At 38.1% G+C, this 23713-nt stretch overlaps 1 protein-coding gene across 3 annotated transcripts in view; it reads left to right on the top strand.

The window, feature by feature from the left end:
- Nucleotides 1–11904: 11904 nt before the first annotated feature.
- csf1b (colony stimulating factor 1b (macrophage)) overlaps nt 11905–23713 on the top strand; it is a 37698-nt gene continuing 25889 nt past the window's right edge. For all 3 annotated transcript variants that reach the window (XM_036579062.1, XM_036579061.1, XM_036579060.1), the window contains exon 1: nt 11905–12321. In XM_036579062.1, coding sequence (XP_036434955.1) covers nt 12271–12321 — 51 coding nt within the window. In that variant the 5' untranslated portion in view covers nt 11905–12270. The remainder of the gene's footprint in view (nt 12322–23713) is intronic.

The following is a 23713-nucleotide window of genomic DNA, read 5'->3' as shown; positions in this document are numbered from 1 at the left end:
CATCTCTGAGGTTGAAAGATCAACGTGTACACATGGCACACTGTCAGAAATGATTCAACACTCGTGTAAAATACAACCACGTCCAACAATATGGGCTCATGATACAAACTGGTTTCGCTTGGCACAGGAAGTGCCTGCAGTCCCCAGACCCCTTGTACTACGTAACACAAGCACTCTGTTTATCAATAAGACCAGCTCAGTTGTCATTATCACTGCTGTGCCAACTCCTCAGAACACTATCCTATTCCAAACCATCAATTCATGCCAAGCCACAGGAAAAATGAAAAACACTTTAATTAACAACAATAAAAATATTTGTTCGTTTCAAGGTAAGATAGTTATAGTGTGTGCCTCAGGAACTTACAAAACCTTAGACACAACGTTCCAGCAGAAAAGGAACATCTTAATTTAGTGCTGACATCCATCATAATAGAAAAATATATGACACTTGCTGTTTCTTATTTTTTAAAATGTTTTTCTTCCTTTTTTTCCCCACTCTGTATGTGTTTGGCTATAGACTTGCTATCACACAATGTTCGCATTAAGAAAGGTTATGAAACGGAATGCGAGATCTGAACTCCCGCTGTCACAGTCATGGCAAAGACGCCGACTCACAGTGGGAGCTACAGCTTTTATCATCCTCGGCCACTTCGGCCTCCCCCAAATCCTTCTCTGTTTTCTTGATGATTATTCATATTTATTGTTAGCATAGCTTGAGAAAGGTGTGTTATAGCTTGATGTCATTTCATCTACAGTAGGTGGAACACAAGAAACGCTGTGGTGTTACGTTTATTAAATCAGCATCTGGGACATATTCTGCCTGGTTGTAAAGCAAGGCGGACCAGGGCTTTCCTAACTTTTATGGCATGGGATCCCTTTACAGAGTGGCAGACCACAAAAAGTTTTTAAATAAAGATTAAAAAAAAAAATTAAAAAAAGAAATTTCCTTTTTCCCCACTACTTTGTTGTTAATACAGGTAATGACATTCCAAGTAAATAAATGAACAAACTGCATCTACAATGAAAAAACTACATCTACAATCTACATTCTTTTTGGACTTTTTGGAACAGCACTTAACAGGTCTATGTAGATGAGAAATAGGCAACATAATAGAAAAAGAAGAACCTTTCAATTTTAACTATGACAGAAGTTGTTAAGATGTAGTACTGAACACTGAACATTCCTGCTGCAGATATCACTGCTTATTTTTCATCAGTAATTAAGTGACCTACTATAACAGCAGTAATCTATCAAAGTCATCAGTGCAGTGCTGCTTGAAAGTTTGGGAACCCTTCATTATTTTGTGCATTTCTACACAAATGTGACGTAAAATATGATTAGACGAGGTCCTGAAAGTAGAGCCCACATACTTTTGCCAACAAATATATTTAAAGACGCTCTACATGATTCTGGAGAATGACTGCTGATATTTGAACTCATGACACGAACTGCCGAGGCAAACAATGCTTTTTTAGATCTTTGTGACCATAAAACCCTTCGCAGATGGTGTACAGAGAAATACCGTAATATAACATTACAGCGAACAACGACACAGTAAGTAACATTAACGTTAGCTGTTCTGGTTTAGCAAACTGTTGCCCAGCGGTTCTGGGTTAGCAAACTGCAGAGGAGGGAACAAGTCACTAAGTTGCAAGTAACAAGTAAGTTTCAAGTCTTGACACTCAAGGCCCGAGTCAAGTCCCAAGTCAAGATAGTCGAGTCTCGATTCAAGTCCCAAGACAGTACAGGCGAGTCTCAAGTCGAGTCCCAAGTCAACAGTCATGACAGCCATGAACACTCAAATAACCCTTTGCATGACCACAGCAAAATTGATGGTGAATGTATGAAGCCAAAACTGACTTTGAAACCAGCAGCTTTATTGTCAAATTATCTGTTCCACCTTAAATGGTGCAGCAGTTACGCTCTGGCACCCGACTGCTGCACCATGTAAAGTGGAATGAAAAATTCCAATATGAAGTGAGTTTCTCAAGCAAGAGTTTAAGGGTTAAGGGTTTTCAGCTTATGGAGGTGAACTTGAACTCTAAATGCTTTACTCGTCTTCCAAAATAAAATCAACCAAGTATAAGCACAGTGACAGACATCTGACAATGTTGTTATATATTCAATTTACTGTAGGAAACGAATCCATTCCCAGGAAAAGGAAGTGGCTGGGTAGAGTCCCACCTGCAATCAGACTCTCCACGTTTCTTCCACTTTGGGTTTTGAGTCTTTCCGAGTCATGATGCTCAAGTCTGAGTCAGAGTCCGAGTCACTGATGTTGAAGTCAAAGTCGAATCGCAAGTTTTTCTAATTCAAGTCTAAAGTCATCAAATTCATGACTCACGTTCACACATCTGGCAAACCGGTTAGCCTTGCTGCTGTTGCTATCACAAACATCAGCAAACACGACAAAACAATACTGACCTATTGGTTCTGTGAAACAGCGAAAATAAGTAAATGTTCCCCACCTGTCAAGCAGGAGCAGCCTTCTCATCCCTTTTTATGTCTTTCAACTCTCAATGAAGCTTAAGTCAGCTTCTTTTTCGCCAGCGTCTTGTTCGAAGACTATAGTCTGGCGCCTTAGCTTCTTGTTTGAATTTTCCCATTCCAACTTAAGTGGTACATGCACAAAGCTGTGTTGGTGGTCACTATCTGGGGAGGGCAAAACAAAACGTGGGGAGGGACAACATTTTCACAGGACAGGACTAACATACGTATAGCCGGACCGGCTATGAAAACAAAAAAAACAGGGGAGCTCAGATTACAACACACACACAGGGGGTGTGACTTCATTTGCTTCTCATCACACCATTACTCCACTATGTCTTTTCATAGAAAATAGTTGTTTGCTGCTATATTAATGTTTAAAGTGTCATATATATATATATATATATATATATATATATATATATATATAAAACCTTTAATGTTAGCTCAATAATGAATGAAAAACTAAAACTACATGTTTTTGTGTTATTTGGTTAAGTGGGTTCTTTTTATCTATTGTTGAGTTATACAAAGATCTAATCATATATTAGGTCACATCATTGTAGAAATTCACAAAATGGTAAAGGGTTCACAAACTTTCAAGCAGCACTGTGAGTCTCCTTGAAATGCAACATAGCAGTTGCACCGGCTCTAACTCCCTTGGTCAGCTGCACCAGACGACCCTGCGGTCTCTGGGCCTGGTTCTTTAAAACAAGCTGCTTTTGAGCTGCTACTGTTAGGGTGAAGGACTGTAATATTAATTAATAATACCAAATTCCAGCAGTGTCTGGTGGTTGTAGAAAGAACATGTAAATGGGTTGTGTGAAAGAACATTTTGCACCATTTTTGCCAGGCCCAGAGAAGCCTCTGTGTGCTTGTGTGTACACACCATAGGTTTATCTATATTTTGTTCATTTCTGTTTATACTATTTTGCATAATAAAAATGTACTTTGCTCTCGGGCTGCAACTAACAATTTCCATAATCGATTATTCACTTCATTATGGCTTTGATTACCTGATCAGTTGTGGGGTTTAGTGGAGGGGCAGCCAGTGGTCTGTCAATAACTAAGTATTCTCATTACATACAATGTTTTGTTCAACAAGTTAAAAGTACAAGGATTATTCCTTCTTTTACAGAAGACTCTTCTAAACATAAAACACCTACCATATGTTCTAAACCATAATTTTATCAAGATTCAACAATGCCACAAAATGCTTTCCACTGCCCTCAAAAATGCAGTGTGAAAGGCGCAGAAACAAAAAAACAACCTATGAACAAATTTTATATGGCAGTCCATGCACTATTATGGAGGTAGTCTGATTCTACAAGAACTCCGCATTGCTATTCAAATAATTTCTCTGTGCTTGATGAAGCAAAGACAAATTAGTCTGTTTGTGTGCTCGGTAACAGCATGTACTCAATTATCTAGCCCACAGAAGCAGCCTGCTTATCAGCCATGTGCGACATGCATGGCCATAAAGCACACTCACCACTCAAAACACCATGCGCTGCAAAACAACATAAATAAATGTAAATCGAAAGAGAATGCAAAGATTTGCAAATCTCATAGACCCATATTTTTTTACAACAGAACATTGAACACATATCAGATTTTGAAAGTGAGACATTTTACCATTTTATAAAAAACATTAACTCATTTAGAACTTAATGGTAGCAAGGCATCTAAAAAAAAATTGGGACGGGGCAACAAAAGGCTGGAAATGTAAGTGATACTAATAAAAAACAGCTGGAGGAGCAATTTGCAACTAACTCACATGACTGGGTATTAAAATAGCATTTTAGAGAGACAGAGTCTCTCAGAAACAAAGATGAGCAGAGGTTCACCAATCTGCGAAAAACTGCGTCTAAAAATTGTGGAACAATTTCAGAAAAATGTTCCTCAATGTAAAATTGCGAAGACTTTGTATTCCACCATCTGCAGTACATAATATCATCATCAAAAGATTCAGAGAATCTGGAGAATTTTTCATGAAATAGTAAAATGTCCCACTTTCAACATCTGATATATCTTCTACTGTGAATAAAATATGGGTCTATGAGATTTGCAAATCATTGCATTCTATTCTATATAGAACCATGAACACTCAAAGAACCTTTTGTGTGATTAAAGTGTTCTTGGCATAGTGAAAGCCTTCTTCAGATTGATAGAAAATGTGCTGTAGATGGTTCTATATAGAACCTTTTTGAAAAGGTTTCTATACAGCACCAAAAAGGATTCTGCTATTGTTACAATGTCAAGCTTGTTACAATAGAAGAACCCTTCACACATGACAGTCGTGCTGTTGTCAACGGCGAGCAGTTTTACACATCACACAGGTGAATCTCTTTTTAGAAGTGTACCTTTATTTTTGACTCTTGAGTCATGCATAACATTGTACTGTAAAGTCCGCCATCGTTTTCCTGCGTTCATTCAAGTCATGTAAATGAGGAGCGCAAACATCATCATGACAACTAATCAATAACAAGATTTGTTGCCAACGTTTTTGAATTATCGATGTTATTGATAATGTCGAACAGCTGTTGCAGCCCTATTTCAGTTATTTAATATTTTTCTTATTAAAAGTGAAGGAACATCCCAGAATAATAAGCCACTGTTAAACTACAAAAATAGGTTTACTTAAGGATCTAAAATGGTTTTATTTGGGGGAAAAAACATGATATATAGTAAAACAGTTAAAAACTTTGATTATATTTTGGTTACTATGGTAACTATACAATGATATCACCAGTGCCCAGAAATCATCAGGGTCTAGCCACCATTCTTGGAGGTCATCTGTAACATAGATGTCCTAACTTTTGTCATAGAGGGCCAGAAGCCAAAGTTTTATTTACAAATGATTAAATTCATTATATTTTATGTATAATGTTATATCAGCGCATAGAATCAGAGCTTTCTGTGTGCTACCATGTTTCCTATCGCTGTTTTAAAGATGCACAAGCCTTCTTTTACTGTTGGATTGCTCACAGCAATTTAAACAGTAAGCGCTTATAACAAATATTCAAGTTTTTTAAGAGTAACAATAGAAGATGTCTAATTTATTAATAATATCCATATTCAAGTGTTTACTTGTTCAACAATAAAATCTGTGAGAAAAAAAATCTACACTTCGGTTTTGTTAGCTGATTTTCACATATCAAATAAATGCAGCAACCGCATTCAGAAATCACTTTATCAAATGAAAAGAGTAGATTAAACAGCGCAAGTTTGTGTTCAATCTTAAAGGATATATATTTACAGTTTTCTCTACCCACTCCTGAATATTTATTGTAACGTCCATGCTTTATTTAATGTCTATTGATATTAAATTTATTACAGTCTTTTGAAATATGAGGCATTTGCTTTAGCTCTCTATTCAAATGTTCATCTTGGTTTTCAATGTTAAATTTGTGCTTTTTGGCTGTAGTCCTGGCTAAATGTCATTAAGTACATTAACTTGCATGTCTAGTCAAAGTAAAAAGGCTCTTAAACTTTAGCTAACTTCGTTACCACAGTGCAGTGACTGCTGCCACTGTCAGGTGAAAGGAAAAACAGCAACATACTGGCTGGCGGGCCACTTATATCACAGTCTAAAACAGAAGCCACAGGCCAGTTAAAATCTGTCCACGGACCGCATTTGGCCCTTGGGCCGGACTTTGAACACCTCTGATCTACAATTCACATTGTCTCAGGAAGGCAACCAGCATTTGTAATTACCCCCACTCACGCTTGCCATCTCCTGTTTCACCTTCAGCCATCTGGCAGATGGTACAAGACTATTTAGGCCTTGTATCTCCATTTTTATCATTTTTCAGTTTTTGACATAATTTGAAAATGCATGTTGCATTGTTACATTGTGTGTAAATTTCATGAAGAATGGACCAAAAGAAATGGCCTAAAATTATTTGGAAAATGTTCTATTGACTTACATTAAAAGTAGAGTATGTTTTTTCCTTCTCCTGTAAAGTTACCATTTTGGAGATACAAGGTTTTCTTCCGACAACAGCAATATACTTTTTTGTCAATAGCGTCCTGTACAAAAGCTGCAATCCAATTTACAATGACAAGATAGTCTTTTCTATTCCATTGTGGCTGCTAAGTAATGTACAGAACCTTTTTCTTTCTCTGTATCTTCAAATGCCTGGAGCACTGTGTCAAGTTTGCAAAATGCTTTAGAAAACAAACATAGCCCTTTATATGCAGCAATATCTAGATGTAATAGTTAAATTTGAAATGGGCAAATGTAAACATATTGTGTCTTGGTTGGCTGATGATCCAATCACAATGTAGACTCATTAACTCAGGTAAGTCTTCATTACAAAATGTCTTCAGTTTTTGTTTTTATTACAGGAAAAGAACTTTACCTTAAGGTCCTGTAATGAACCATGCCAGAATAATTTTAAATTGACACATTTTCATCTTACCAAAAACATTTCTTTGTATTTACTGAAGAGTACAGCATCAAGGTGTGCTGGGAGGACATGCACTGTCTCTAACACTACACCAAAGCCTTGTTGTTATGGATGTGAAAATTTGCACACTTCTACGGTCTACCTCACGTTCCAACCTGAAACTCATTTAAAGATCAGTGGAACTTATGACTGATCACTTAGGCCAGAGGTGCCTAACTCCACTCCTGGAGGAATACCATCCTGCAGAGTTTAGTTCCAAAACACCTGGCTTTAATATTCACATGCTCCCGAAGGCCTCGATTAACTGGATCAGGTGTATTAAATTAGGGCTAGAACAAAACTCTGCAGGGCCACAGATCACCAGGAGCATGGTTCGGTAGCTATGGCTTAGGCTACAGTAATGCAAGGTCTTCACTGAATGAGGGACTCTCAGATAACTGGATTTTAATAGAAATGATTATTTTACAAAACATCAGTGAATAACTTTGTCTAATCTTGCAATATGAAATAACTAAAATAGCAAAGGTTATAGGTTTTAGGTTATAGGTCTTGTCTTCTCATCAAGAACAAACACAGGAAAGACAACTTATTCATACAGTCCTACAAAGACATATCCAAAGGCCACACTCACTCAATCAAGAGTGAAAATAATTCACCATGTTTACTACATGTCTGTGTAAGAAGAGGTCAGCATGAGAAATGTGAACCTCCCATTTGTACGGTCTTTCTGTTCTTTTGGCTTTAGTGACAAGAAGAAGAGATGAATACACAGATGTAGTTTCATTTTCAGGAAAATCCAATGGAACGTGCTGGTGTTGACCAGTGAAAATAATGCCTCGTGATGCGGTGGCCTCTGGTGTGCATCCCAAGCAATTCCAACACATCCTTCCATTGTGCTCCCAAGTTGTACTTTTTGAACACAATTGAAGGTCAAAACAGACAATGGACTTTGCATCTCCAACAAAATGACTTTGCGAAAAAAAAAAAAAACAATTACTTTTACAAGAAATGTCAGAAGACAGGCGCCAGCAGAAGTCTACTTTAAAAAGCTTACATGCATGTTTGGCACATTTGATTCAGTGTACTTACATTTGCTTCTTGAGGAAACAACAGTTCAACATCAAGTTAATCATGACAATGATGTGCCACAGGTTTAGGGCTGCAAGAAACAAATATTTTGATATAGTTCATGTGAATTAATTGATTAATAATTGAATAAATGGCTTAAACATGGCCTGTAAATGTGAAGAGCTGTAAAAATAAAATGTTCGCCGATGTTCTCACAAACTGAGGTACTGTTCACCAAGAGTGAAATTACCACCGCTGAAAAAATGTGGCACTTTATTTAAGCCTGCCCATAATTTTGAGCTACAGTGAGTAATAAGCAATAGCTAAGCAAGCGATATAATAAATAATATGTAGATCAACATTATATCTTTTCAGGCTGCAGCATCATTTATTTGGTTTTACAATTTAATGTGCTAGTTCACTAGACGAGTGATGTGTGAAAAGGTTCCCAGGACAAGCATATGGCAGTTTTTCACGACACATTTTCACATGAGTTCCACTGCTTCAGAATTGGCACCAGCATGTTCTTTGCCAGTGGTCGAAGGTAACAGGGTGCTTCTGTGGAAAACTAGGTCAAACTTCTTTTTTAACTTTCAGCCGTTCTTTCTCTTGCTATCTGCTTGCACAGGTACAACTTTATAAGTAAACTCCTGCCATTTTCGTGTTAAGCTGTTACCTCACTCTAGGTTGGATTTCACTGTGAAAATGTAAAGGAAAAACTGACAGCATAAATCGTCCTTGACTATTTTTATTGTCGACATTAATCAATCAATATAGAATAATTGTTTCAGCCCTAAACTGATCTATTGTCTTTTAAGGGCATTAGCCACGTTTACATGCAGCCTAATAATCCATTAATAATCCGACTAATAGCTTAATCAGAATAGAATATGTCCATGTATAAACCTCAATCAGAATAGACTTGTACAATTGAGACCATTCCGAACACAATTTCTATCCAATTTAACAAGGTGGGTGATTCTGTAAATAATCTATTAAATAGAAGAATAAACATCTGTATCTGATTACATTCCCAGTCGGAAAGTTTAAGTGCATTCTGCACATCGGCATCTGCATCATAACAGAAGTTCATAATGTTCAACATGGCGGGAGCCAGAAACTGGCCTGCAGAGGTGATGAAGTTTATGCTTCAAACTTTAAAAGACTTAAAAATATTTAGCACGATGGATGGCCATAAAGCTCACAATCATGAGCTGCTCAGAATATTGCAGGACATGACGTCTTCCTCTATGTAAAGTACATTTCTTGCACTTACCATTATTTTAAAGCAATTAAAAGCATAAGCGTGCCAACTGAAAACTCAGGTAACATACTGCTGCTTGCCTCAGTATGACTGGACTCACGTGATGCTCGTTGTCATGGTAACGTCTATACTAAGTGGTACTCTACGCAAGCGTGTAATTTTGGATCTAATTACTTGTATTGTGCATGTAAACAGAGATTTTCATCAGACTGTGGAGTAGAGTGTGCATATAAACAGCTCAGTCTTAATCTATAATTGGACTGAATTCAACTGAATTGGCAAAAATCTTTGCATGTAAACATATCCAATGATCATTTACATGTTGCATGGTATTCTATGTTCAGCATGGTCAAAGTAATGCTGTTCTTGAAGTCCACTAATAGCTCAAAAGGTAAAATAGACAACAAACCACCAGGTAGAGTGAATTTAGCTTTACACTGCATATTGTTTTTTTTTAAATTGCTTCTTTTCAACGAGTACAGCCTACTCCTGTGCGGGCTCACAGATGCTTTGGTCCAGTATGTTTTTCATTTGCCAGTTCACAGTGGGAGCAAATTCCACGCCTTGAGTTTTCCAGCGTGCGTGTGAATGATTCCCGCAGAATGACTTGCAGTCTGTGTACTCTGTCCAACAGAGTGAGAAAGAGCTCACTTTCTCTTTACCAGAGATAAAATATCAAGTGCTGGCACAGAGGGGAGCCTTTACAGGTATGAAAGCTTTGCAGGTGATGCGCTTTGGAGTCTTGGACATGCATGAATCTGGCATTTTTGACTGCCAGGATGAAGGCAGCCATAAAAACAGAGCAGACTTATAAGGGAGGATCCAAAAAAGGTGGATTCAGTATAAAGGCACAATGTAGACAATATGTGGAGCTATTACAGCATGATGCAGTATTGCAAAAAAAAAGAATATTTAAAACTAAGTCTGAAATACTACTATACTCCGGTTACTTCCTGTCCCACTTCCATGGCACGTAATGTGGCAAACCAAGTCACCAGCAGCAAGATAATCATTTGCTTGAGCTAACTCATCTCCTCCTCACACTCACATTATGTACTGCCGCTGTCAGGACAAAACCTTGAATCTCCATTTTTGCCTTTTTTTTTATATATTTTCCAGGTGGAACTTACATTGTGTGAATATTTCATTATGAACAGACCAATTTAAATGCTCCAAGTGCATTCGGAATAAAATCTTTTGACACTTTATTAAAAGTTAAGAACATTTTTTCCTACTTGTAAAGTGACCATTTTGAATATACAAAGTGTTGTTCTGACAGGAAAGATAACTTAATTGCATCTAGTACTACATGAAACACACACTATACCAGCGGAGTCAAACTCGGGTCCTGATAGGTCTCAGCTCTGCAGAACTTTTTCCCTCTTCTAACACTCTGAATTCAACTCATGAAGGCCTTTGTTATTACCTAATGACTTGGGTCAGGTATGCTACATAAGACTGCAGCAGTGTGGCCCTCCAGGACAGGAAACTGACACACCAGTACTAAACTGCACTTCTTGCCCATTTTCTACTCTACATGAGGTCAAACTTTTCATCTCAGGTTTGTTCTACGTACCTTACACGCAGATTTAAACAGTCTACTTCTTTTCAAGGGATTTTTATTTGATGAAAACTGGCAGAGATAACCCCTCAACAAGTCAATAACTGCAAATTTAACAAACGTTCAGCTCTTGATCTGATAACATATCAATAAAGATCTTGGAAAAATATACTTCTTTCAAATATGGAAGCCTTGTGAATCCACTGGAAGTTTAATAGGAATCAGTAACAGAGTACATATTAGAACCTCCTGGCCTCTAGAATTGTAAGCAGTCTTGTGTAGTGCACCATGTGTGGATTTGAGCTTGCAAAGCTGTGCATATGGATGGGAAGCATCTTACCAGTACACAGCAAAACCTCCAGACCCCTTTGGAAGTTATTAGTATCACCGCTGTGTTGACAGCAATGAAGTCTGACGGAGTCTTAGGAGTTCTTCATGTCTTATTGGTTGCATTCCCCACCCCCCCAAGAATCCTTTAAGAACCTTCATGAAAAGCATACTGCAGTTTATCTGATTAAAGTTGTACAGAATACCAGAACCAATTCCTAAATCCATTACTCATAATGAATGAACACAACCAGGACAGAGCAAGGATTCTGAAATTGAAGTAATGTTAGCCAGTCCCCAACAGGGAACAGCATGCCTTTGAATATGAAAAGGCATGCAATGCATACGGAACAACAAGCAGAAAGAAGCATATTGCAAAAACTAGATATTCAAGTATAAACAGACACAAGGAACTCAGAGATTTACATTAATTATATCATGCGACTATTCTAAACACATCATAGGCTTCAAGATCAACTACACTGTATCTTTCAGGTTTTTTGATAATAATAATAATAATAATAATAATAATAATAATGAATCTTGAATATTTATTCAAGACTTAATCTAGCATATTCAGGTGTGTTTATGTGTGTGTTCAAAGAGGTGATGTGAGATTTAAATAAGATTAATGTCACAACAAACGTATATACGGGACCCTTATACAAGTGTCACTGTATCTACAACAGTAGAACTACATATTTCAGCATGCATAAGTGAGACAGAAAGAGAGAGAGAGAGAGAGAGAGAGAGAGAGAGAGAGAGAGAGAAAGAGAGAGAGAGGGAGAAACACACCAAGGGTGAGCGGTAGAGAAAGGGAGAGAGAGAAGGCTTAAGAGGAGGCATAAAAATCAAAAGCAAGGAGAGTGAGGAAGAGAGACACAAGGAAAGTGTGCCTACACAAGGACTCAAGTTTTAGACAGTACTGGATCTGTTGTTACGTCTTGGGATTATGAAAATGCACAAAGGAGGAAGCTACTCTGTTCTCGACGGCTCTGAACTGGTGTGGACCTAATCTGCGACAGTTTAGCTGTTTTGAGTTTTAGTCTGAAACTTTTTATTAGTTCACCTGAAACTCCACATGCCCAACAGGCTTCCAACCTGCTCAAATGCATCTAACTGTGGATCGTAACTTTCTCCTGCTGGATTCATGAGCCAGATGACCCACTACAACGCAGTCCACATTATCTACAAAGCAAAGGTAGGCACAGAGGCTCAAAAGAAATGGGAGTGCTAGAATTTCATGTGTTTTGTCTGATATTGGATAGGTAGGGGGAAGATATTGGGAAGATATCAGAAACGATTAATTAATGAAGAAATTAGAAAATAATGGGATGTTATCATTCCTGATAAAAAAAAGGAGTCATGGGGCATTCATAACATCAGTTTTTTTTTTCGTTATTTACCTATCTAAAAGTTGTGCAAAATGTGCACTTGTGTATGCAGTATTTACCCATTAAGATCATAATATTTACTATGTACTCCACATCCAGATCTGTATAAGAGAAGTAGCATATTACATCACACAGCTTTAAGATAAAGGTAGTATTTGCTTTTCTTGCAAAGAAAATTGATAAGTCTGATCAAAAAGTAAAAACAACAAAAAGATGAGGCATGGGCTCACAATCCACTGGACAAAAGGTGCAGCTAAAATTGATGTTTTGGAATCTTGCTATTATCTTGTTTGTAGGGTATATATTGTGAAGTGTCTTCAAATGCACTTCTCTAGCTTTATCGAGGATACAGAATTTATTAAAAGCCTTGCTTTTTTTTTTTTAAATTAATATCTGTGGTTAATACATTCCATTTTTTTTCCCTCTTTATTGAAGATAAAGATTTAAAATCTACATCACTCATGTGAAAAAGTAATTGACCCCTAAACCTGTTTTGCCACTCTTGGCAATAACAACTGCAATCAACTGTTTGTGATAACTTGCAATGAGTCTTTTACATCGCTGTGGAGGAATTTTGGCCCACCCTTCTTTGCAGAATTGTTTGAATTTGGCTACACTGGAGGGTTTTCATGCATCAACTTTAAGGTACTGCCACACCATCTCAATGGGATTCATGTCAGGGTTTCGACTTAGCCACTTCAAAACCTTGATTTTGTTTCTTTTGAACCATTCAGAGGTGGACTTGCTTGTGTGCTTCAGATCATTGTCCTGCTGCATAGCCCAACTGCGCTTAAGCTTTAGGTCACAAACTGACAGGCGGACCTTCTCCTTCGGGATATTCTGATACAGAGCAGAATTCATGGTTCCATCAGTTATGACAAGTCATCCAGGTCCTGCAGAAGCAAAGCAGCCTCAGACCATCACACTACCACCACCATGTTTGACTGTTGGCATGACGTTCTTATGGTGAAATGCGGTGTTAGCTTTCGCCAGATATAACCCATCTTCCAGAAAGTTCCACCTTTGACCCATCAGTCCGCAGAATATTATCCCAAAAGTCTTGGGGGTCATCTAGATGTTTTTTGGCAAATACGAGACGAGCCTTTATGTTCTTTGTGGTCAACATGGTTTGCACCTTGCAACTCTCCCATGGATGCCATTTTTGCCCAGTGTCCTTCTTACTGCGGAATCGTGTACACTGACCTTCACTGAGGCAAGTAAGGCCTGCAGTTGTTTAGATATTCATTTGCATTCTTTTGAACTCCTGGATGAGTCGTTGATGCGCTCCTGGTGAAATTTTGGTAGGCTGGCCATTCCTGAGAAGGTTCACCACTGTACCATGCTTTCTCCATTTGTGGATGATGGCTCTCACTGTGGTTTGCTAGAGTCCCACAGCCTTAGCCATGGCTTTGTAAGCCTTTCCAGTGACTTTGTTTTGTGTCTGTATTTGAATCTCTTTAGAACATAGTATCATGTGATGCTTTTTGAGACCTTCTAGCCTGCTTTACATTTGCCAGAAAGGTTCTATTTAAGTGATATCAAGATTCAACAGGTTTGGCAGTAATCATGCCTGGGTGTGGCTAGTGAAATTGAACCCAATAGTCACATGAATTTGGTTAACTTTAAAACTAACTTTGGTTGACTTTTTCACCTAAGGCCAGGTAGGGCTGAACAGTATTTTTCCATCAATAAATGAAATTATCATTTAAAAACAACATTTTGTGTTTACTTGGGTAGTTTGATGATCTGAAATATTCAAGTGTGACAAGTATGCAAAAAATAGAAGAAATTGGGAAGGGGCAAATACTTTTTACACAACAACGTACATAATATATATATAAGTCATCAGAGCCTGGGGACTTGGAAGGAGATTTGCGAATCTTACCATTTATAATTAAGGCTGGTATGGAGTTCCTTTTGTTATTTTTCTTTTTATAACGCAAAAAAAAAGCTAATGTTTTTCTCCCCTTCCTCTAAGTATTTTCCTCTTAATCTTATAAAGGCACCTTTAGCTAATTCCATGTTAAGGTCATCAATTTCCTTGCAAAGCAAAGATGTAATTTTGTTTCTTCCTCGGTGTTAAATGATTCTTTAGAAAGTACTGAATAAAGCTTTTGGGATTTTGAAGCTTTTATCTCTTTGCCATGCTGCACAGCTAACTGCCTAATTTTAAATTTAAAACATTTGCAATTCTGAGTATAGTTCATATCCTTACTTTTTAAATATATCAGCAGATTGTTTAACTTTATCCATAAATATATAATATAAATATAATAGCCTCATATTTTTTTTATCACTGGCAGTCTTAGTAATAGTTTTCTGAAACATGTTTAAATAAACTGAACTTTGATTGTGGCCATAAAAACTGAGTAGATCGTCTACAATATATGCCCTATAAATTTATGTGAAAGAACTGCAACCTCAGCTGAATAGTTTGCACCATGACAAAAGGCAGCATCCCCCCACTATGCTTCCCAACATTTAGAATCAGCATCACAAGAAAGTGATTCTTGAAAAAAAAATTATTTGAGCCTCATTATGTTTACTGAAAAGAAAAAGTGCCTTTCTTTAGTTATGCCTCTCAAATCTCAAACAAGCGCAGAAAATGTAATTTCCCAAAATCTATCAAAATTTATATTATCCATAAAACCAATGCAACAAATATGAACCTGCAAAATCTCTCAAACTGAAATTAAACCCGGCTGAATGCTGAACAGACAGACTCGCCATCATGTGACCAGACTAAAACTTTCGTCTGAAACACCTGTAAGACTGCACTATGATTAATCGTAGCAGCAGCAATTAGCAGTCAGTTGTCTTACAGTTGCATCCTCTATAGTTCGTCAGTGACCACTCTTTTACCTTCGATGTAAGCAAAGGCACCTCTGTAAGATGTCTTGTTGCCAGGCTCTCATGCCACACTTTGGCCCTATCTGCCTTTTCTTCTGGTGACAGGTTTTATTTAAAGCGTAGATGGGCTTCTTTGAGGTATTTTGAACCTTTGCATCTTTCCGTATCACGTGTTGATAAAGCTGCTTGCTGAACTGTATGAATACAGCTCTCATCAAGTTGTCTCCTTTCTTCCTCCTGATTCCACACCCTCAGGCGACTTCTCAGCAAGGATCTTGATTGCAAGCTGGCGAGTGTCCTCTTGTTGGTTGCTCTCCTTAACGCCATGTAGCCTGAGCCTCCATCTGCGTTTGTAGCTATTAGCCTTCAAAAGCTGAGTTTCAGTTCTTTGTTTTCTTTGGTCAGCATGAGGGTGGTCTTATAGAGCACCTCAATCTTCTCTGTATGCCTGGAACTATCTTGAAGAAGTTGTTCTACTGAGTGTGGTCGGTGTTTTGACCGTTACATACGTTGCTGCAAATTTCTCGAATATGACTTCACAGTTAGCATAGAGAGACTGACTGGAACACAGAACTGTACTCAAATCAGATTCTGAAGGTGCTGTTTTACCTCGCTTTGAAACAGAGCTCGTAATTGGAGTGCCAGGAAGATGCGGAAAAGATTTGTTTGCGTCCTTTGTGGAGAAGCTTACAGTGCTTTCTTCTTCTATTGTATCAGCATCGTTTGACACAGGAGAGGAGGAGATGTTAGCCACATTAGCTGCAACAGGTTGCTATTTACATTTGCCTTTGCCCATAGGACCAAGTTTTCTCAAAAAAGTAAAATCTAGTCACCAAACGAGAGACATACAATCAAGAATTCACCAACAGTTTCAAATATAAACGCTTGTCTACATTTGTTCCTTGGCTGTGTTTAAAGACTACAGGTGCAGCATTGCTGCATAAATAAGCACCATCTTGCCCCCCCAATCTTCCGCCGTGTTGAGTTAATACTCTTAATGGTTAATTAATGGTTAGTTAATACTCACATGTATGTTATTTATATTTAACCAATGGGAATTAAATTAATAATAGATTCAGTATTTGAAGCTGATCATGCTTCAACTCAAAATACTTAATCTTTTACTCTTTTACTAAGAAGATTTCAGGCCTGTCAAAATAACACACAAGTGATATTCAGCTAAAAATCACAATTTTACAATTGTACACAAGACTGAAGTAGCTAACAAGTGATGGAAGTATACAGCCACCAACATGTGAGGATTAAGACATAGTTTCCACAATGCTGGAAAGCTATAATCTGGTAGCTGGTAGCTATAATCTTCCATTATGTGTTAGCTACATTAACCTCATACATCTAGTGCAAAACATAGCTTCTTTCTGCAGGCCCCCTAGTGGCCATTCTCAAATATATATATATATATATATATATATATATATATATATATATATATATATATATATATATATATATATATATATATATATATATATGTATATATATGAGAAACCTTTGTTGTGAAAAAAGTTCACACCTCACCCTCACCACAAAGACGGCCGTGTCAAGATAAAATGGACAGCACAATTGCAGCTTTCTTGATATCAAAAAACTGTATAACCAAAAGTATTTAAACACCTTTATACATTTTTCATACAAGAACCAAATATGAAAAAAAGACTGTATGATACTAAACTTGAGTGTTAAACATCTACCAAAGCTTAAATGAAAAATATTAGATATAAATATTAGAAAAACAAACAAGTAAACAAACCAAAAAAACACTGATTAGATCAGATCTGAGCGGCTGGTTCGACAGCTCTCTGTCCAACACTCCTAGCCTGCCCACTCATACAAAACTAAAATCATTATCCAACATTTAAGTGATGGTTACTGGATGAAAAAAAGTCACTGGTCAACAGATATGCAGACGGACAGAGGGACGAAAAAGCAGACGGACAAAGCAATGTGCGAAGGAACAGACGAACAGATGGACGGACGATAAACGAATGTACAAATGTTCATGGATAAACAAATGAACGGGCAACAGGTAGCTACAGACAGGTGGTCTACCTTGCTCGTTTTTGGTTATGCTGCGTGAGCTTTAGTTTGCCAAGTTTCTCTGACTTTGTTTTGTGGGGGCGGGACAAGAGATATCAGACTTGTGATTGGTCAGGGGAATGCTTGAGGAAGCGATACCCAAGATTAGGACCGTGCAGTTTACATAGACCACTGTAGCTGTGTCATCATTTTGTAGCCGGTGCCATGCTCTGCTAATCTCCATTTCTCTATGGCCAGAATGAATAGGGTTTTTGAAAAATCGCCTCTATCGCCCCCCTGTGTTAAATAAAAATGTTCAGAACCTGATATGTTTTGTCCTATGAACATATTTCTTTTGAATTTCACTGGATCCTCTGAATTATGAGGTCGTTAAAGAGTTGAAATATGAATATTGCTACATGTAAGCTAAAGCTACTGCACACTGAGTTCATGTCATTAGACTGGCAGTCTCCTTAAGCAGGTTTTGTCAGTGCACATTTCCATGTACAGACTGAGGACAGAACAAAATCAGCAGGTTTCCCTGCAGATCTCTGTTCTTCATCAGATGCTCACTGAAACACGATAGATTTTTCCTTTTAGCTTGATTTGAAAAGATCTACAAACGTACCTGCACTCAGGAGAATCCAGTACAGACTCAGCCTAATATCACTGCTGACCCCCTGATAAACTGATTTAGGCTACGTTTACACAGCAGGTAAAAGTGGCCCAAATCTAATTTTCTCACCAAATCCGATTTTCTTGTTTGGCTGTTCACGTTATCTTTTAAATGTGACCTGTATGCGACATCAGTCTGAACAGATCACGCTCCTAAACCGATGCGCATGCGCAAAAGAACAATGCCTCACGTGGCTCGTCCAGAGGTAAACAATCATGATGGCCAGCTTTCAGTTTAGTCTTCGCCAGCATCACAGGAGCGATTATGAAGTTCCAATGATTGACAGCTGGACTCATCACCCAGAATGTGTTCGAGTTCACCGTAAAAAGGTCACGTTATTCACCACTGGCACTTCTTTGGTTCGTGTCCTCGGATTCTTTAAACTTTTTTGACACTGCAGCCTCGGTCTCGTCTCCTCCGGCTGCGTTTGGCCGTTTCGTTCGAAACCTCTTTGAACACGGAGCGGCTGCGATAAGTCTTTTTAAATGTTTTGGTACAGAAACATCAGACTAAAGATTTATGAGTCTCAGCAGCGCGAAATTATGACGAATATCGAGTTGGACTGACGTAAAAGTCCCATGAATTCCAATCTGGCTGTTCAGACTGAGTCGCGTTGCCGCAGATCGGATACGTATCGGATTTCAGTACCACATATGAAAGCGTCTCAAATCGGAATTGAAAATGTCAGATTCAGTGGGTGTTTTGCTGTTCACACTGACACACAGATGACACATCTGTGTCACATATGAAGAAAAAGATCGGATTTTGGCCACTTTTACCTGCTGTGTAAATGTAGCCTTAGGCTCTCAAAATATCCTACTTGTTATTTTAATGCTGGTAAAATTTTTCTGAGGACATTTTCTCAGGACATTCTCCAGCTTTTTGTTCAGCATTTCCCGTTCCACCTTAAATGGTGAGGCAGTTACATTCTGAACTGCTGCGCCATTTAAGATGGAACAGGAAAATTTGAACAAGCAGCCGGTGAAAAAGAAGCTGACTTCAGCTTCATGGACGGTTGAAAGGCATGATATGAGGAGGTTTCTCTATTTCCGCTTAATAGCTGAGTGACATTAAGTTATTTTTTGCTGTTTCACAGAACCAACAGGCCGGTATTTTGTCTCGTTTGCTAATGTTTGTGATCGGTAGTCACAGCAGCTGCACCATTTAAGGTGGAACTTCAAACAAGAAACTGGTGAAAAAACAAGCGTAATTGAGCCTCGTAGTTTTACCACAGGTAGTATTTTTGATAAGGAGTTCTAGGCTATCAAAATATCCTATCAAGAAGTTTTATTTACGGGTATACCTGTAAATATGCGCTACGGTACAAGATTTCGATAAGGTAGCGCAACTCGTTGGAGCACCAGCACAGCCCGCCTTAGTTTCGTGTATCTTAGTGACATCAAATTGATGCGCAGTAGCTTCAGCTCGCATGTAGGAATATTAGTATTATAGCTCTTCACGACCTCGTAATTTGGAGGATCCAGTGGTATTCGGGAGAAAAATGTACACAGGACAAAACGTATCGAGTTCTGAACATTTTTATTTAACACAGAGTGCGACAGAGGCAATTTTTCGAAAACCCTATTCATTCTGGCCATAGAGAAATCAATCTTAGACCCAGAGTTCCTAATATGGGCATAACGAGGACTACAGAATGACGCACGACTACAGTGGTCTATTGAGAGGAGGGAAATATGGTTAAACATATCAGCCATTTATTGGTCATAGGAACATTATTCAAAGAGTATACTTAGCACATGTTTACTGATGGTTTGCAAAAACAAGATAACCTGCACAAGAAAACACAGATTTAGGTTCCCTAGGAGCTTAAAACATTCTATGAACGTTATTGAAAAAAACAAAACAATGCACAGTTCAACTGTGAGACCTCCAGCATTTTATGGATGAATCATCCCTTTAACATTGTGAGGACCTTCAGAAGCCCTTCAGGTGTCTAAATGGCTAGTGTCTAAATAAAAACCACATTACGCAGTACTATAACCCTTTATGATGGACATCACTTTTGCCTCAGGTTCCTTCTTTGCCTTGGTAAATTACATTAGATGTATATTAGACTGGTGACAAAAGTCTAATAGTTCTGATTCACTTAATAATAACTGAGTCACCATTTCTACAGGGCAAAACTAGTTTATTTAGAATGTGAATGTGCATTCTGGGCTTGCCTCTGAATGAAGCACAATGGGCTCTCTTATATCCCAGGTGAGTTTATCTTATTAGACGTTTTAGAAGCACTGCTCAGAACTGATATAAAGACTATCTCTACTGGAGCATAATTTTGTCTTATGATGGAGCCTTAATTTTGACCATTAACTTTGGAATTGAGAAATTCCTAGAGTCTACATGACTGCCTGTACTGTAGGCAGTGATGTGAATGACCTCAACTGTTCTTTCTTAAAATGCCTGATGCCTTCCTTTGTAGTTACAGCATTTTAAACATGTAGCAGTATGTTTTAGAGCAGAGGTCACTAATAGGCAGACAGTGGTCCGAGTCCGGACCCAGACGCTGTCCTATGCGGACCTGGACCTATAACCGAAAACTATGGAGAATTATTTAATTAGACAGGGTGGTCCTATTTTAATCGGCATAACCTTTCTAGCCTTTATGCTCCCGCTTTAGCAGCCCAATAGACTCACAGACCAATCGCATGCACTGTAAATATCACACGTGATGCTACTCAGCCAATAAGATCTGTGCATTACGATGAGCACCGAGACTTGAGTGAGTGATGCACACACAGTTTAGGGACGAGGCGAGAAACAGCAGTTGGAGAAGAAAGTGAGTGAGAGGGAAGTTATTTCACATGGCATGCTCTAAAAAGAGAAAACTGACAAGAAATGTTATTGAAATATTACTGAATTGTATTTGGTTTGACATTCAGTTGTTGACTGCATAAGATGTTGATATACCTTCTAGGCTACTTCAGTATATGGCACTGAGTCATAATGCAAGTTAGACATCATGATGATCCGGACCTTTGCTTGAGGATAATTCCTCTGACTCGACCTTGTTGAATTTTAATTAAATACCCCTGTTTTAGAGCATGGGAGGGGAACTGAGGGCTAGAGTCCAGCAGAGTTTGGTGTTTTCTAGCCCTAGCACACCAACTAAACCCGGTAATGAACTGCTGAGTTGAAACAAGTGTGCTTGAGTATGAAAATCACCAAAGTGTGCAGGGATCTGGCCCTCACAAACCAGAGTTCCCCACCCATGTTTTAAAGTGGAAGAAATTACTGTCATAGATGCACTGATTATTGCTTATGATCAAATTTGTTATTTTGGAAGGCAATAGAACGAACAAATAGCACTGCATTGTCCACTATATTGTCTCAATCTACCTAAATATCATAGATCACTTACAAATCTCAATTCCAAGTAAAAAAGTTGGCACAGTATGTGAAATGCTAATAAAAACAGAAAAACAGAAAGCAGTGATTAGTGAATTCTGTTTCACCTGTATTATACTGAAAACAGTACAAAACACAGTATTTGATGTTTTACCTTGCAAACTTTTTTTACTAGTGTTTTTTTTTGTTTGTTTATTTTTTAAATATACACTCATTTAAAATTTGATGTCTACAACAGGGCACTGGAAAAGATGTTTAGAAGGCAGCACATTGCTCCAAACAGTCTATACATCTTTCAGCGCTCATGGTGCCTTCACAGATGTGCAAGTTATGTATGCCACAGACCCTGGCTTTTGAACTTTCAATCAATCCATTTCAGATGAGCTCAAGTCTAGAGAAGTCAGCAGCCTTTCTGGACGTTGTTGACATATGGCTTCTGCTGTGCATTAGTATGGTCTTGAGTTTTATCCAGGGTTGAGACAGTTAGCTTAAAAATGTATTCCATTACAGATTATTGATTCCCTGTTAAAAAATGTAATTGTAACCTATTTCAAAGTTTTACTATACTAATGTAATCTGATTACTTTCCGTTACTTTTGGATCACTTGTCTTTAATTAAAGATGTTTGATTAAATAAAGAAACAAGAAGAACAATTTCAAAAAGACTTTTAACAAGAATTAAATTTAACACGCATCAAACACAAAACCTGCACTGTTTTATGAAACAGAATGGCAGATTATAGGTGACTTCAATATTGTGCCACACAGAAACAGTCACTGAACTCAGCTTTAGCGAAATGGCCAAACCCAATATATGAAAATATTTAAAATATAAAGATGATAGATTACAAAGTTATATAACAGTATAATTTGTTTGACTTTGACATGTATACTCAAACCGTCAAGTTCGCTCCCGAGAGGCACAACCGTCTAAGCGTTGGCCCTATCATTAGGAGATCGCGCGTTCGATCCCTGGTGATGCTACAGCCATCCGTAGCCGGGAGTCCGAGAGAGCACAATTGGCCTCGCTCTCTCTGGGTGGGTGGGATGGCCCCTCCTTCTCCCCCATCACTCAGCGCAGGCGTCTGTTAGCTGACGTAACAGATCTGGCGGTTGGCGCTTTCCTCCGAGCGCGTTCGGCTGTCCAATGACGTTGCGTGAGTGGCAGTTCGAAAAGAAGCGGTGGTTGGTTTCACAGGTCTCGGAGGAAGCCTGTGTTAGTCTTCACCCTCCTAGCGTTGATAGCATCGTGTGATTGGGGGAGTCCTAACTAGCGGGTCGAATTGGAGACGACTAAATTGGGGAGAAAATCGGGTAAAAACAAAAACAAACAAAAAAAAAACAAAACGTGAAGTTCAGAAATCAAGCTGAGTAATTTTTAGCAGGAAATGTTTTTTTAAATCTGTACACTGAGACTAAAAGCTCTGAGACTAAAACATAGAGGAACAAGTAATTGAAGTAGAGTGTTTCAGTACTTTGGACCAAATGCAATATTGTTAAAAGCTATACTGCTGTCCTGAGACTTTTCCTTATTTGATTATTTATTAAAAATCTGTTGTTTTTCATGCAAAAGTAAAAAAAAACCCCTCATCCTGTGTGTTCTATCTGCTAAAAGGCTGTACTGGATCGTAAGGTTTGATGTTGGTGAGTTGTGCTCAGACATTGATGATCTCTTTTTTAGACACTCCCTAATCAGCTCTCAGCAGCTGCAGTCCACGGAAATTTAATAGGCATTAAAACAGGCATAAGATGGTTACAAATAATAATAATTTGCATGATAATTTTGCATACATCATTGAAAACTACTGAAGAAAGAAAGCATACAAGTGAAAACTAACTTTGCCGCTCACAAGACTTAATTCGCTCTCTTTTCACGTTTCAGATTGTTAGTTAAAACCTGCCAGGTTAAAGTTTTCAAAAGTTTGATTTATAGCCGGTCAAACTGTAGAATGTTTCAGAGCAACAAACGAGAATAAAGAGTTTACTGCCTGATCAGATCAGATCAATCTGCTGCTAAAGAATCTGGTGGTGTGGAAGATCAGAGTAAACACCTGACTTAAATGTCTTCAGGAAAACTGATCTCAGCTCTGCCAATAAAAATAAAATGCTCAATAAAAAAAAAATCTACAGATAAGCTGATTAAAAACTGTGAAATGCTGCTCAGAATTCTCTCCTGGCAGCAGCACCGTTTCCTCCTAAATTAAAAACTTTTCAGATCTACAAACTCAAGTTACATATCATTATAACGGTGGATTTTGGTGAAAGATGAC

This window comes from Colossoma macropomum, unplaced genomic scaffold (genome assembly GCF_904425465.1).
Source record: "Colossoma macropomum unplaced genomic scaffold, Colossoma_macropomum, whole genome shotgun sequence".
NCBI classification, from domain to species: Eukaryota; Metazoa; Chordata; class Actinopteri; order Characiformes; family Serrasalmidae; genus Colossoma; species Colossoma macropomum.
The sequence above is the reverse complement of the archived record's forward strand: the minus strand, read 5'-3'. Positions and strand labels throughout refer to the sequence as shown.